At 42.6% G+C, this 17,158-nt stretch overlaps 1 protein-coding gene across 1 annotated transcript in view; it reads left to right on the top strand.

Annotated features, from left to right (window-relative positions):
• Positions 1-17,158, top strand: part of LOC116977390 — a 69,194-nt gene that overhangs the window by 39,202 nt on the left and 12,834 nt on the right. Inside the window, exons 9-16 of the mRNA XM_033027820.1 lie at positions 2,799-2,913; positions 6,497-6,576; positions 8,018-8,115; positions 9,128-9,360; positions 10,787-10,933; positions 13,131-13,207; positions 14,996-15,073; positions 15,331-15,445. Coding sequence (XP_032883711.1) covers positions 2,799-2,913; positions 6,497-6,576; positions 8,018-8,115; positions 9,128-9,360; positions 10,787-10,933; positions 13,131-13,207; positions 14,996-15,073; positions 15,331-15,445 — 943 coding nt within the window. The remainder of the gene's footprint in view (positions 1-2,798; positions 2,914-6,496; positions 6,577-8,017; positions 8,116-9,127; positions 9,361-10,786; positions 10,934-13,130; positions 13,208-14,995; positions 15,074-15,330; positions 15,446-17,158) is intronic.

The raw sequence follows: 17,158 nt of genomic DNA, 5'->3' as shown, positions 1-17,158 counted from the left end.
GCGAAAAATTAGGTGTTGTTCCTCCATTTTGCATTTGACAAAAATACATTTGGCCTCATTCTGACAATGAAGGAGGCTCAGGACAGAAAAAAGTCAGTGTGGGAATGGGAAGGGGAATTAGCGTTTAGCAGCCGTGAGTTCATGTAGGCCCCAGTGGACTATTTAAAATGCAGATACATTAAAAATAAATTTGTGTAGGTGCATAGATGGGAAAGGTTTAGAGAGATATTGGGTCAAACCTAGGCAAATGGGAGAAGTATTGATGGGTGTTTTGGTTAGCAAGGATGAGTTAAGCTGAAGTGCCTGTTTCGGTGATGTATGACTCTATGATTATTGGATCAAAAACCTGTAACTGTGGCGGTGCCTGCTAGTGCACGCAGGTATCGAACCCGGCATTCGGAAGCCACGGTCACGTGACTCGGAAGGGGCTGCTAGTTTTCGCGCGGTTTTGTTTTCGCGCGGCAATTCAGTGCTGACCACCGTTGTGGCCGTACGTGCTGTAAGAGCCTGTGAACTGAGAAGATATTTTCTGAATTAAAATACGTTTGAAAACTCAGTTGTCGTTCTTGCGACCGCCAAATAACTCGCTATACATCTGCCCTGTAGCAATTCCAGAAGGGTCCTTTCCGGAGCAATGAGAAATGGTCAATAAACATTCACCCCCCCAAACATCCATCAGATCTTGGGTTCGACCTACAACTCTTGTCTGATTCAAAAGCAAAATGCTGCTGATGTTGGACATCTAAAGTAAAATAAAACTCTTGGAAATACTCACCAGGTATGGCTACAATGAGCCTTTTTGTCATTTTTGACTATGAGAGTCATCAACCTAAAGCATTAGTACATTTTCTCTCTCCAGCGATGCTTCCTGACACGCTCAGCCTTTCTCCATTAAAAAAACGCAGAGTTGGAGTAACTCAGCGGATCAGGTGGCATCTCTGGAGAACACGGATTGATGATGTTTCTTGTCTGGACCCTTCTTCAGACCATTCACTAGTCTTTTTGTCATTCCAGCGGAAAAAAAAGCATTGGTTTTCATTTAATTACCAAGATTAAATATCATTTTTGCTTTTATTGTCTTCTTCCTATCGAGCCCACACACAAGATTAGAAGTTGTTCAGCCAGAGCTGAACACACTTCTCGGCATCTGCATACAATGGTGCCTGTCTTGTGCGTCTTGTGCGTGGTGGTGGAAAGATTGGTGGAAACAGGGCCGCGACGTGAACGCTCTTTCCTTGACCCCGCTTTTTTTTAATGGCATTGAGGATCCCTATTTCCTCCTATAATCGACAGACGGAAACATCAGCAATCCTACAGATTAAACTGACAGTAACCCAACAGCAAAAAAAACCCCCAGATGCTGGAAATCTGCATAATATTAGCTCTATTGCTCTTATTCTTAATCTTAGCTCTATTGCACCTCGGCTCACTTATCATCATTGATGATACAACTGCTGATGGTAGTTTCCATTTAAAAAAAATCTATCATAATTCTGTAGCGAGCGGGGCCAAGTCGAGGCCAGCGAGCGGGGCCAAGTCGAGGCCAGCGAGCGGGGTCGAGGCCAGTGACGAGCGGGGTCGAGGCCAGCGAGCGGGGTCGAGGCCAGTGACGAGCGGGGTCGAGGCCAGCGAGCGGGGTCGAGGCCAGCGAGCGGGGTCGAGGTCAGTGACGAGCGGGGTCGAGGCCAGTGACGAGCGGGGTCGAGGCCAGCGAGCGGGGTCGAGGCCAGCGAGCGGGGTCGAGGCCAGTGACGAGCGGGGTCGAGGCCAGCGAGCGGGGTCGAGGCCAGTGACGAGCGGGGTCGAGGCCAGCGAGCGGAGTCGAGGCCAGCGAGCGGGGTCGAGGCCAGCGACGAGCGGGGTCAAGGCCAGCGAGCGGGGTCGAGGCCAGCGACGAGCGGGGTCGAGGTCAGCGAGCGGGGTCAAGGCCAGCGAGCGGGGTCGAGGCCAGTGACGAGCGGGATCGAGGCCAGCGAGCGGGGTCGAGGCCACGAGCGGGGTCAAGGCCAGCGAGCGGGGTCGAGGCCACGAGCGGGGTCAAGGCCAGCGAGCGGGGTCGAGGCCAGTGACGAGCGGGATCGAGGCCAGCGAGCGGGGTCGAGGCCACGAGCGGGGTCAATGCCAGAAAGCGGAGTCGAGGTCAGCGAGCGGGGCCGTGGTCAATTTGAGTCAACCTCAAGCAGAGCAAAAGTGACGGTTGGGGAGCTGCTGTCTTTGAAATGAGGCCATACCCCTGACGTCACTGGAAGGTAGTGGAATATTTTGTTTCACTCGACCATGGGGGGGGGGGGGGGGGGGGGGTGTTGTGACGTCACTGGAAACTGGTGTTTTAAACGGTGGTTTTGGCTATCCATGGATTGGACGTCTGTGATTGGCATTGTGACATCATCATTTGACGCTGGTGGAAAAATTGTCTCAGTGAGCCCCTCCCGCCCTCTCCGGAGTGTCCCGTCCTGCCTAGCGAGTGTATTGTGACGTCACTCGGATTTTTTTTATAAATGGGTGAGGTTGGGCTCTTTTTAAAATTTCAAGGGTCAATAACTTGGGAAATATAGGTGGAAATGCGACGGGAAAATGTTTATCGTCTCCATGGGAAAAATGTGAGTAGGATGTGTGAAAATTGGAGGCTGGGGCCTAGCGTTTCGAAGAAAATAGGAATTAACCAGATTTTCGCTCACACACACAACACACACACACACACACACACACACACACACAATGAAGACTTTTAGTTATATAGAGATGTATTTGGTTCATTTAAGCTGACATTTACACTTCCTCTGCCTCATTTTATTCAGTCCCGTACAATTACAATCTGAGGAGAAACAAAAAATTCTGCTTGACATAACATCATTATTAACGATCGGCCAACAGAAAGTTTCTCCAGATTCAAATAATGATTGCAGCCCTGAGGTAGGAAGTAACTACTACACGCTCTGACTGTAAAATGAATCCCTGTTATATTTGAATTCATATTATTTTACTTTTTTAAATTATTTGTATTTTTCTTGGAATTGGCCCATTTTCAATATTGTTACTGTGACAAAATTATTGTAATTTATTTAATTTTGCATTCAATGTTCCTTTTCTTACCTTATTTCCTTTACCATGCAAACAATTTGACCAAGAGAGCAACTAGTCAATGTGTGTAGAAAGGAACTGCAGATGCTGGTTTACACCGAAGATAGACACAAAATGCTGGAGTAACTCAGTGGGACAGGCAAAATCCCTGGATAAAAAGAATGAGTGACGTTTCGGGTCGAGACCTTCCTTCAGACCTGATCTTCAGGTCTAAAGAAAGGTCTCAATCTGAAACGTCACCCATTCTTTCTATCCAGAGATGCTGCCTGTTCCACTGAGTTACTCCAGCATTTTGTGTCTAACCAGTCAATATGTTCCCTAATGGTCTGCACATGCCTTATCTAGAATGGAAATTAGCAGATGGACAATCAGAGTTCTGTTCTCTGTTCTGTGCATTGTACTATGCAATACTATTACAAAAATTATACCATTTAAAACATTATGGGAATTAATAAATCAATATTCTGATTGTGATATGAATTTTAAAGGTAAACATAGAAACATAGAAAATAGGTGCAGGAGTAGGCCATTCGGCCCTTCGAGCCTGCACTGCACAGCCTGCATCATCCAACTCAGTATCCTGTACCTGCCTTCTCTCCATACCCCCTGATCCCTTTAGCCACAAGGGCCACATCTAACCCTCTTAAATATAGCCAATGAACTGGCCTCAACTACCTTCTGTGGCAGAGAATTCCAGAGATTCACCACTCTCTGTGTTAAAAATGTTTTTCTCATCTCAGTCCTAAAAGATTTCCCCCTTATCCTTAAACTGTAAAGTAATATTTAAAAAATGAAAAGGGCCTTGCAACTCAATGGGGAAGTTTTAATTCTGTGGAATGAAAGTTTAGGAGCAAGAGAGGGATTAAACACTCCTGTAATTTCATTTGTGCTCACAGTGTAGCTATAGAGGCACATTTGCATGATGACAACAAAAAAACATCACTCCCAGAATTTGGAGATTGAGTTAGTGTAGACAGAATAGACTAACATAGTCTTGGCAAATTAGATTCCTTTTAGCTTCACTCTGAATTTATGTATTTAACATATTTTATGGGTTTCCCAAAGCTTGGAAAACTGACAGAGGAATGTGAGGTGAATTGGAACAGTAGTTCAACTGGGTATCTAAACTTGGCAGTGTCGCATCTGATTGGAATTCTCAGCTCTTGCAGTTCCCTCTGGGAATTATTTGGCAGGGAATACTTGCGTGGATGTACCTTTTATTGGAGGCTTTGAAACTGATGCTGTGAGAACGGGAGGTAAATTGGAATTGTTGTACGGCACATCAGATGAGGAAACGCATTACCGTCTGTAGCAGCAAACACGGGAGCCGCGTGTACATAGGTAAAAGCTGTGCCAAAAGAGTCACTCCCCATGCCAATGGGCTTATACAGTTCCCTCTATAATGTTTGGGACAAAGACCGATCATAATGTTTGGGACACATGGCTTCACAGGTGTTTGTAATTGCTCAGGTGTGTTTAATTGCCTCCTTCATGCAGGTATGAGAGAGCTCTCAGCACCTAGTGTATAAGAAAGAACTGCAGATGCTGGAAAAATCGAAGGTAGACAAAAATGCTGGAGAAACTCAGCGGGTGAGGCAGCATTTATGGAGCGAAGGAATAAGTGACATTTTGGGTCGAGACCCTTCTTCAGACTTATTCTCAGCACCTAGGCTCACTTATCATCATTGCTGATGCTGATGGTAGGAGCATAATGAATTCTGAGGTGTATAGACACATCCTAGCTGCTCGTTCAAAAAAGCCTCAAAACGCATTGGCCGGCGGTTCATTCTACAGCAAGACAATGATCCCAAACATACTGCTGAAGCAACAAAGGGTTCTAAGCTAAAAAATGGTCATTTCTTGGGTGGCCAAGTCAATCACCCGATCTGAACCCAATTGAGCATGGCTTTTATATGCTGAAGAAAAAACCGAAGGGGACTAGCCCCCAAAACAAGCATAAGCTAAAGATGGCAACAATACAGGCCTCGCAGAGCATCACCAGAGAAGACACCCAGCAACTGGTGATGTCCATGAATCGCAGATTTCAAGCAGTCATTGCATGCAAAGGATATGCAACAAAATACTAAACAAGATTACTTTCATTTACATGACATTGCTGTGACCCAAACATTATGGTGCCCTAAAATGGGGGGACTATGTATAAACACTGCTGTAATTTCTACATGGAGAAACCAAAATGTAGAACATGGCCTTTATTAAAATCTGACAATGTGCACTTTAACCACATGTGATTTTTTTCTGTTACAAATCTCAAATTGTGGAGTACAGAGGCAAATAAATAATGATGTGTCTTTGTCCTAAACATTATGGAGGGCACTGTAGATAAGCGAGTAAGCTTTCTACGTACAATATCTGCTGTGCTGCTGCAAGTAAGAATTTCACTGTTCCCTTTCAGGACATATGACAATAATGTCATATGTCGCACCTTGGCCACTCCCTCTTCTCCCCTCTCCCATGGGGCAAATCGTGTGGATGTAGGAGGATAGTATTAATGTGCATTGATTGCTGGTCGGCGCGAACTCCCCCTCTGACTCACTTCTAACTCTCCTCCCACTCGTGCTAGAGCCAATCAGTGTTTTCCCCTGCTTCTCTTTGCTGCTGTTGCTTCAAAATCCACAGGAGCTCTGAGCGTCAGAAGGAACGGTGTCAGAAGGAACTGTGATAATGGGCCAATGTGAGCTCCTTGGCCACTAGTGCCAGCTCTGAATTGTTCTGTACCCTGACTCTCTGTCTAAAGAACGGTCCTGACCCGAAACATGACCTATTCCTGCCTGATCCGCTGAGTTACTCCAGCATTTTGTGCCTATCTTCGGTGTAAACCAACATCTGCAGTTCCTTCCTACACAATTTATTCACCTTTCTCTTGCTCTAAATTTGTGTGGACTAGTTACTGGTTTAGTTGTGATTACAATGGTTTCTCATTTTAATTTGGACGATGTTCAAATGCCCACCATCCTTCCTGTTTGGAATGTTGCACAAGCAAAAAACAGGGTAATTAGCTTTGCCCCCACTGTTGTGTTCAGGGGAATAATGATAATAAACTTTCCTTCAAATTATTCATCACATAGACCAGAGCAGCGATAATTTGTAGTTAGGTACATATGGTGATCTCATTGTTCCTCTGTCACTGTAATAAAAGTTAACTTTTTTTGTAAAGATTTATATTGATGTCTTAAAATAAGTGGAAAAGTTTAAAGAGAATCTTGTCATCAACAGATGGGCTGAGTAAAACCACATCTACTTATAATAAAGAGTATTTAAGGTATACATTTACCATCTATTGATATTGGCATAGCTATTGAGCAAAGCATGTTGAATGCATTCTGGAAGCAAGGACAGATATATGGGGATATCTGTAACTGGAAGAGTTTAAAAGTTTTATATTTCCATTTAGGCTATCCCTTCTGAAACTGCTGCCTCAATGGAATATGCTATATTATCTGAGACGCAGGATGAACAGATAAGTCAAGAAAAGTAATGCATCTTGTATTTTTATGGTAAACTTAGACTGAATAAACAAAATGTCCTCAGCACAAAACCACATTAAACTCGATTCTGAATCAACCAAAATTGAGAATGAAGATTTTAAATTCTGAGCACTGCACATATATTCCTTAATTCGGTTTAAAAAAAAATCCCTTTGCTTCCCTTTCGACCCTCTCCAAAACACTCTTGATGAACTTGATTTCAGCAATCAGTATTTCACCAAACTGGCAATGATTCACATGTGAGTGGCAAATCCTGGATTGGTTCAACCAGCTACTTACTGGAGAATCAAAACAAGGTGGCTTGCAGTGCAGAATAGGGATTAATCCCATCCTGTCACAACGTGGCTTATTTTATCTCATGGCCATGCTTCTGTTAATGGGCTTTAGACAGGTTGAGGTTTACCTAACATATAGGCATCAACCATAATGTGTTCTTATATTTCTGCTTCTAAAGCATCTTCAAGTCGAAATGATACCCTGCCCTGTGTTGGTTGCTCATTTCAAAGAATTAATTTAAATGATCAGTGTTTCATCTTTATTATTATGTTTTTTTGTTTTTACTCGGTGGGTATCTGGAAAGGCCCATCAAGCTGAGCAAACAATAGTTATAAATAGCAGAATACTATCTTCTGAAGATGTGACAGAGAGTCATACAACTTGGAAACTAGCCCTTCAGCCCAACTTGTCCATGCCGATTAAGATGCCTCATTTACCTGCGATTGGATCATATCCCTCTAAACCTTTCCTATCCACGTACCTGTTCAAATGTTTTTACATTTTATTATTTACCTGTTTCAACTACTTGCTCCGACAGCTCTTTCCAAATACCCACCACCCTCCGTAAAGCAAACGTTGCCACTCCGGTTCCTATTAAATTGTTTCATGGTGCCTGCTACCATGAAGCACGCACAAATCTGATAAATCAGTGAAAGTGATGATCTCCCTAACTTGATATTTGGCTCCATTCCTTTTTGACTTTGGCTATGGCTCCATGAAGAAGCACAGAAAGCAAACCCCTTTACCAGGTTCCTATCAGTAATCATTCAGCAAGGGCTGATCTGCTAGATGGCATGCATGGCAACTCCAGCGATACTACATAAGATGAATATCTGAACATCGCAAGAATTGTAAACAATAACTTTTGTCGCAATTGCTAAATAACTTGGAGTTACAGCATTTCTTTGTATGTGGTATAAAGCTTACATGCTTCAAGGAGGCATCTCGGTGGCATAGGCAAGTTGGACCAAAGGGAATGTTTCCATGCATCCTCATAACTCTATGAGGAAAGGTGGGATAGAAAGAAAATTGTTAAAATTAGTCCAAGGATGCCAGTATTTTCTATTGTGGTACTATTTTCTGAATAGGTGAAAAATGGCTTCTACGGGGAACTGATGATGCCATCATTGCTATTATTTGTGCACCTACAGGCAGCCAGAAAATGTACCGCCTTGCCAGACAAGTTGTTTTGAAGCTTTGGAAAGTGAAATCCCGGAGATATCAGGGAAGACAAGAGCGCTGTTAAAATGTATGGCAACGTTTGAAAAATAATTCCTTGCAAAATAATCTCTGTGCCCTCATCTTGAACCCCAGCCCCCTTCCCAAATCCATGTTTGGAGTGAACTTTGCAAGATATGTTCTTCATCTAAAAACAAATTCAACCTCGATTATCTGGTCCAATATTATAACTGCATATTTGCACTTTAATCTTAATCTCAACTGTAACTGGTTTAGAAAATCCGGTATAAATAACTGGAATCATTAATGGTGACCATGAGGCTGCAGATTGTTGTAAAAAATGCACCCTGCTTGAACTCAACCTTGGTAGAACTGTGTTGCCCACAACGTACCTTCCTAAACCTAACCCGCCCCTCACCCAGTTTTTATTTCCTCCCACCTCTCTTCCCCTTCCCTGCGCCCCACTTGGATGCACACTAATTTCTCCCACTATCCCTTCTCCCTTTTCCCCATTCCCTTCCACCAATGTGCCTTCCCCTGGTCTCACAATTCACATCTTATCTCTCCATATCTAGCAACATTTTGTCTCCATTTCATCTCTGGCCTTTACCTGCCTATCTGTCAATCCCCATCCCCCACTCCACCCCCCGCCCACACCCCACTTCAACCCCACCTGTATACACTTATCACTTGCCTAGCTTTGTCCAGGCAAGTGATAGGTGGATACAGGAAAGTGCAAAGGGAGAAGAAAGGTTAAACAGCATTTGGGAAGAGAAAAATAGAGTATTTCACTCTACTCAGGTCATCGATTTGAAATGTTACCAAAGGTTGGTCCCATCGTTTTTTACCAGCATTTTCTGTTTTCATTTTAAATTCTCGATATGCCCAGGATTGAACTGAAATTCAAATGTGCCTGTTTTAAAAGAAAAGCAAATCTTGAAGACAGAACTCACAGGATATTGTGGATGATTTAATAAATGCTGGAGACGCTTCTATGTTTGTGCTGCAGTTGAGAAAATGGTGTTGAAGGAAGAATGAAATGGAGCAACGTGGTGACTTACATGCAATATTGTTGCTTTCAGATGCCAATAGATCCAGTAAGAAGCTTCCACAGTCAGACAAATCAAGGAGGGAGATTGAAATAACTATTCCCATCATATCACTTGATCATTGCCTCTCGGAATTGCATAATACTGATTTAAAGTGCTCTCTGCCCAGCAAGTCAGATCCCATCTGTGCTTCTCGCAAACACCCACAGCACAGAAAAGGCAAAAAGATATTTTCTCCAATACAACCACAAAGCAACGAAAACCAGGTGAGGTTAACATGCATCTCCTTTCTGGCTATACTCCTTATTGGTGGTAAGATAGTTCCTGGCAATTTAGCCAGACTTCCATGAATTCATTTATAATTATTATAATGTTGATTACTTTCAAGATTTACCAATGCAGCAGTTTTCATTTTAGCAGACTGTGGTGGCACAGTCACACTCATTGTTTCACATAGCACATAAGGTGATTTAGCATTAGTTCAATCTCGCTACCTGTAATTAAGTTTCCTTGAGTAATGATTTAAGACTATTGAAGAAGAAGGGTCTCGACCCGAAACGTCGTCAATTCCTTTTCTCCAGAAATGCTGCCTGACCTGTTCAGTTACTCCGGCTTTTTGTCTCTATTTAAGACTATTGATAACTGTTTATTGATCAAGTGCTAATTGCTATATAACATTAATTATTTCTGCTGTTTACCTGCTCACCATTTTTTGAAGATTCGAGACTCACAATGACAGAATTCCAAATTTTATGTAGCATTATCTTTAGTGTTGTGAATAATCTATTTTGAATTGAATTGAATTGAATTGAATAAATTGTATTAGCCAAATATGTATACATACAAGGAATTTGTCTTGGTGCTTTGCTCGCAAGTAACAACACGATATACAGTAGACAATTAAAAATAAAACATTAATATTTAAACATGTGAAGAATGCAATAAAATACCAGAGCAAAAGGAGGCTACAGACTTTTGGCTGTTGAGTAGAGCTGCTGCTCGTGGGGAAAAAAAGCTGTTTTTATGTCTGGTTGTGGCAGCTTTGACAGTCCGGAGTCGCCTTCCAGAGGGAAGTGTTTCAAAGAGTTTGTGGCCAGGGTGAGAGGGGTCAGAAATTATCATACCTGCTCTTTTCCTGGCCCTTGCAGTGTACAGTTCGTCGATGGGGGGGGGGGGGGGGGGGGGGGGTAAGGTTGCAGCCTTCTCGGCTGATTGAACGATATGCTGCAGCCTCTGGATGTCATGCTTGGTGGCTGAGCCAAACCAGACCACAATAGAGAAGGTGAGGACAGACTCTATGATGGCAGTATAAAACTGGACCATCATTGCCTGTGGCAGATTGTGTTTTCTCAGTTGCCACAGGAAGTACATCCTCTATTGGGCCTTTTTGACTGTGGAGTCGATGTTGGCCTCCCATTTAAGGTCCCTGATGATAGTTGAAATGAATTTAAATGACCACAGATTTTCAGTGAGATAACAACATTTTAGTTCAATTGTTCTCCAAAATGCACACTCCATGCTCAATGTATCATTGATATATATAAGGACTGTGTTTATTTTCTATTTGTGGACAGCAGGCAATCATTGGTCTACCATCTGGGAGTTTATAGAGATGTGTGCCATTCTTTATATGAATGAGTTACTTTAGCAGAGGTGAAAAACATGAACCACTGCATCTTTTGATTTCAACAGTCTTCTCGGTCATCCGTGCAGCTCGAGTCGACATCATGTAAGCGGATTCAACAAGGCAAACATGAAAGTAAACCAAAAATGGAGAGAAAAATGAAAAGGAAGCCACAGATCATTACTAGAATCATGTCTGCTGCAGAATCAGGAACGGTGAGTTGAATTGAATGACCGACCCATGGTTTCACAAATTACAACCAAGTGTCCAGTTCTCAGAGGTTGAGGGGGAGACTTGATGGATGTGTATAAAATTATGAGAGGCATAGACAAAGTAGGCAGTCAGAACATTTTTTTTCCCAGGATGGAAACGTCCAATGCTTGACGGAATATGTATAAGGGGAGATAGGGAAAGTTTAATGGAGATGTGCAAGTATTTTTATACAGGGAGAGTGATGGGGGCATGGGACACCTTGCCTGGGGTGGTGGTGGAGGCAGGTATAATAGTGGCATTTAAGCTTTGCGATGGGCTCTTGGGAGTGCAAGGAATAGAGGGATATGGATCATGTACAGGCAGATGAGATCAGTTTAAGTTGGCATCATGTTCGGCACAAACATTGTGGGCTGAAGGGCCCATTCCTATGTTCTCTTATCCAGAGGAGCAATTTAAAATTGGAGCCTGTAAAATGGCAAGTGGCCTCTGGTGTTCAGTTCCGGGCTGATTTTTAACATTGGCCTATTTTACAGTGGCCAAGCTACTAAGGTCATATGGTGATTTGCCCACAAATTATCCTTTTAGGAATCCAGCAACATGTATTCTGGGTGGTTTTCCCTTCCAAGCTCTATATACTGCCCCAAATGGTAAAGGGTGGTACAGCATGTGGCAGAACCCCACAGTGGGACTTTACTGTTCGTATACCGGAGACTGCTCACTTCGTCAGCCTGCTTGAGTTATCAGTAAATTACGGGACATCAAAAATATTATTTTTTTGTTAAAGTGAAATAAAATGGTTTTCTGAAACATGTTGGCATTTGAGCCTCACAAAAGTAGTGGGACGCTATTGGAGAAGGTTCTTTGCGATAGGATTTACTCACATTTGAAAGAGAAAGAGATAATGAGGAAATCCACTGCCTGGTATGGTGGTGGAAGAAGGTTCAACACTGGCATTTAAGAGTCGCTTAGATAAGCACATGAAAATGGAGGGACAGGATTACAAGCAGGCAGAGGAGATTAGTGTAACTTGGTGTCATGTTTGGCACAGACATTGTTGGCTAAAGGGTACTGTTCCTGTGATGCACTCTTCTATAGCCTACATGTTTGTGCTGACCATGATGTTAAATTCACCAATCTGATCTGCTTGCACATGGTTTATATCTCTCCATTCATATGCTTAAATGATACTATTGTATCTGCTTCTATGGCCTCCTCTGGTAGTGCATTTCAGATATCTCTGTACAAACACAAACAACATCTCTTATCAATGTTCCCATCTCACCTTGAAATGATGGTCTCCGGTATTTGGCATTTTCACCCTGGGAAAAAGACTGGCTGTGTCTACCCTAATCTATACTTTTCATATCAGATTGCCCCTCCCAGCCTCCAATGCTTCAGGGAAACAATACAAGTTTATGCAACCTTTCCTTATTGCAAGTGCGTTCCAATCCAGGCAACTTCTCTGAGAACTCCTTCTGCATCCACTACAAAGCCTCCAGAAGCCTTTCTTGTAGTGTGGTGATCAGAACATCACATAATACTCCAAAAGGCCTAACTAGAGTTTTATAAAGCTGCAAACTGACCTTTCAACATTTGTAGTCTATGCCCTGACCAATGAAGGCAAGTACACCATACACTTTCACTGTGTTGCCACTTTCAGGTAACTATGGGCTTTCACACCAAGATCCCATCATGACATCACCATTTTTACATCCTCTGCAAACTTTCTAGCAGACTATTTACATTTTCACTTAATTCATAAACATATATTTTCTAAACAACAGCAGTCCCAGCAATAATCTTTGCAGAACACCACTGCTCAGACCTCCTGTCAGATGAAACATTTTTCTACCACTCTCTATAACCAAGCCAATTTTTAAAATCAATTTACCAACTCAGCATTTTAATAGTTTATGCTGAAATCCACTTTAAATAAAACAATGTCAATGTCATTGCGATCATAACATAGCATTTCAGATCAAGTCTCCAACATTCTTACATTTTAATAGTTTGTTCTTTGGCTGAATCGTCAAATGATCGTCCAAGTTTTCTAAGTTTATTTGGAACATGGAACAGAACCGAATCATCCCTTTTTTCTACGCAATATTTTAACTCACTAACAACTGCAAGATTTTCCAAATGGCCAGTGTTCTCCCGTGTTTCATTTTGTGTGATACGTTTTCTATTTGTACTCAACAGGGACAAACAGAGTTGGAAGCCCAGCTTACAAATTACTTTGCTGAACAAACAGATAAACTAACTAAGACAGCAACATGGTAAAATACTCTTTCTCATATTACTCTTTCCTAGAGTAGGCAGGAGAGGGAGAAGGCAGGAGAATGGGGTTGAGAGGGAGAGATAGATCAGCCATGATTGAATGGCGCAGCAAACTCGATGAGCCGAATGGCCTAATTCTGCGCATGTGACTTATGAACTTATTACGTGTTAGATTTCAGCACTCTGTATCCCTACCTCTATAAATGGTGCATTATAATGGACTAGTAACAAGTCACATTTTTCCTTTGCCAACCCCTTGCATTCCTGCAGCAGTTCATATCCAAGAAAACAAAATCAATCAAATCCTTGTCTTTGTGGGCACCAACGTACTGTAATGTGTTGTACATCATCAGATGATTCCCTTTCACTTACGTTGGCAGACAAATATATCCGTTAACAACAGAAATATTGGTCAATGTGCCAACGGAATTCATTTAATAGAAATCAATGCTGTCATTGCATAATATAAATGATCACAATAATGGATATCAAAGCAATAAAATTGTATTTTCTGTGATTTATTAATACACAGTGAAATATGATAAATGATGGATGTGCCAGATTTCATTTGCCTGCAGTCTGATTATTGTCCTTGACTCCAGCCATAGATTAAAGGCCACCTTCGAAACCTCCAGCTGCAGCATTGCAAAAGCAACCCTTCCCTCATGCTTGTAGGAAGGAACTGCAGATGTTGGTTTAAATCAAAGATAGGCACAAAATGCTAGAGTAACTCAGCAGGCCAAGCAGCATCTATGGAGAGAAGGAATGGGTGATGTTTCAGGCCGTGACCTCTCTTCAGACTACATTTCGGGTGGAGACCCTTCCCTCAATTGTCGGTTGTTAATCGCTATTCCATTTTGATTCTTACAGTCAAATACAATTCATAACAGGCTGGTTCCATTCAATTACAAAGATAGGATGCCACCTTTTTTTATAGAGTCTGAATCTCTTCATCCCCTTGCATTCAGTGTCCCTACAACCTGCTCCCAGGCATTCTGGACCTTCACTTTAATGGAACAGCAGCCATCTGCTCTAGAGAAGGCTACCATCCTTCACAAGGGCACCATTGATAGAAGTGAGAATCTTTCCCAAAGCCAGTTTACAGCATGCATCATGAAAAGCTCAACTCTACGCGACATTTCCATCTTCAAGCGAGATCGGTTATATGATGGTCAGGCCGCATTTGGAATATTGTGACAAATCCACAAGATATTTTAACTTTACCTTTAACAATTTTGGGCAAGAATGATCCCAGGAATGAGTAGGTTAACCTATGATGAGCGTTTGTTGGCACAGGGCCTGTACTCGCTGGAGTTTAGAAGAATGAAGGGGGGACCTCATTGAAACATACAGAATAGTGAAAGGCTTGGATAGAGTGGTTGTGGAGAGTATGTGGGAGAGTCTGGGACTAGAGGTCATAGCCTCAGAATTAAAGGACATTCTTTTAGGAAGGAGATGTGTAGAAATGTCTTCAGTCAAAAGGTGGTGAATCTGTGGAATTTGCTACATAAGGCTGTGGAGATCAAGTCAATGGATATTTTTAAGGCAGAGATAGATAGATTCTTGATTAATACAAGTGTCAGAGGTTGTGGGGAGAAGGCAGGAGAATGGGGTTAGGAGGGAGAGATAGATCAGCCATGATTGAATGATGGAATAGACTTGATGGGCCAAAACACCTAATTTTACTCCTGTTCCTTATGATCTTATGATCAGCAACAGTTTTTCACAATATTTTTGACCTGCAGAGTGGCATCTCCCTGGTCTCACTTCCAGTGTGTGTTTTTCAGGAAGCCAATCCGCATTCATGGAAAAGGCATAATGTCAACATCACCTGGCCTGGATGTGATTGGGTTTAAGAAATCAAGGTAATCAAATGGAAACCTCACACTATAAAATAGCATGAATATTCCCTGAAACTGTTTGAAATGGTGAATTTCCCATTTGGAAATATTGCTGGAGAAAGGGCAGGCAAGGAATTTTTGCAAGGAAATTACAACCAAAGAGGTGGAAATAAAATGTTCAAAGCTCCTGTCGATACATCTGTTAAAAATGCAAATGGGAATAGTGAAATGTAGTTGGTTCTCTGAAGCTGAATGTATACATTCTCTCTTTCTGTATTCAGTCCCTTTCAGCTACAGAGTGAAGAGAAAGACAAGTTCCTGTTTGATGCTGAATCACTGCTAAAGATCAAGAATCACAGACCTTCCTCAGCAAGGCTTAGTGATTGTAAGCTTGAGGTAGGGAATAATAACAAGCTTTGCCTCTTAAACAAATGTGGAAGATATTTTAACTTTAACTTTAACAATTCTTTAACTTTTGTAGAGGATTACAGCGTCCATTTTCAGTAGAGAGGCGTTTGTGGATTAGAATTATGCTTCTTACTTATTTCCATGTACTTTTATTAGCTTCTCCGAGTTTATAATCCCCCACATCACAGTTCCGATTTTTAGATCAAGTCAACAAGCAGATTACATCTTTTGTTGGCCTCTGCCAACAGCCTGGTTTGTAGTGGAAGTTCAGCACAAGGGCAATCAGAGAGGCCAACATCCAATTGTTCTGTGGACTAGCACAGTTTAATTTATATCTATCTTACTGAAAGTCTGATCTTGACCACTTCCTGTTGTTCTGTATATTGATTTTAGAAAAAACGCTGCCACTTATGGCTGTGATTTTTGGCCATCTTACTCAGAGTCCCCCTCTGCTGCGCAGGACAAGAGGATTTTTCCCATCGATGAAAAATAAAAGAGTTGTAGTGTTTAAAAAATGTTGAGATTCTCTCATTTCAATCGCGCCATGAAGGCCACGCCATCTTCCGGTGGGAGGGGGGAGTGACTATAAAACTCAGAAGTGTGGGCCTGGCTCGGTCTCTGCAAGATGGAGGAGGGAGAGGTCACAACATGCTGTCTTTAGTGGCCTTGCACCCTGCTTGAAATGGTATGAAACTGCACTTGAATTTGGTGGCCTTGCACCCTGCTTGAACTGGAATTTCAAGGAATAGCCGTGAGTCAACTGCCAGCCCACCAGCTGTGAGGGAGTGAGCTGCCAGCACACCAGGCTTGAGTGACTGAGCCGCCAGCCCAAGAATCCATTCGGCACACAATGTCCATACTAGCCCTCTGGAAACCAGTCCCTTCAACCCACAACACCCATACTAGTGCTCCAGAAAGGTCCACCCCCCACCCCCCCCACCCCCCCCCCCCCCCCCCCCCATGGAGTGCACAGCAGAGAAATTTAGCCTTTGACCCAACTTGCCCATGCCGACCATAATGCCTCTTTCTAAGCTAATTCCATTTGCCTCCATCAGGCCTGTATCCCTCTACTCCTTCCCTATTCAAATACCCTTTTAAACATAGAAATTGTTTCTGTCTTCATTATCTCCTCTGGCTCCTCGGCCCAACACCCACACTGACCAACATGTCTCATCATGTCCCACCTGCTTGTGTTTGGCCCATATTCCTCTAAATCTATCCAATCCATGTACCTGTCCAAATGTTTCTTAAACATTGAGATACTATCTGCATCAACTACCTCCTCCGGCAGCTCATTTCATACTGTTACCCCTCAGATTCCTATTAAATCTTTCCCCCCTTCTCCGTAAACGTATGCCTTCTGGTTCTCGATTCCCCTACTCTGGGCATGAGACTGTGCGTCTACCCGATCTATTCCTCTCATGATTTTGTACACCTTTATAAGATCACCCGTCATCCTCCAGTGTTCCAAGGAACAGAATCCTAGTCTGCTTAACCTCTGCCTATAACTCAGGCCTTTGAGTCCTGGCAACATCCTTGTAAATCTTCTCTGTATCCTTTACAGTTTCCATCTCCCTGTATATCAGCACGCTTGAGGTTCCTGCTATTTACTGCATATGTCCTGCCAATATTTGACATCCCAAAATATATTATCTCCCACTTGTCTGGATTAAACTCCATCTGCCACTGATGTGTCCAACT

The sequence above is a fragment of the Amblyraja radiata genome, chromosome 10 (genome assembly GCF_010909765.2).
Source record: "Amblyraja radiata isolate CabotCenter1 chromosome 10, sAmbRad1.1.pri, whole genome shotgun sequence".
Taxonomy (NCBI): Eukaryota; Metazoa; Chordata; class Chondrichthyes; order Rajiformes; family Rajidae; genus Amblyraja; species Amblyraja radiata.
This window is presented reverse-complemented; position numbering and strand designations above follow the sequence as displayed.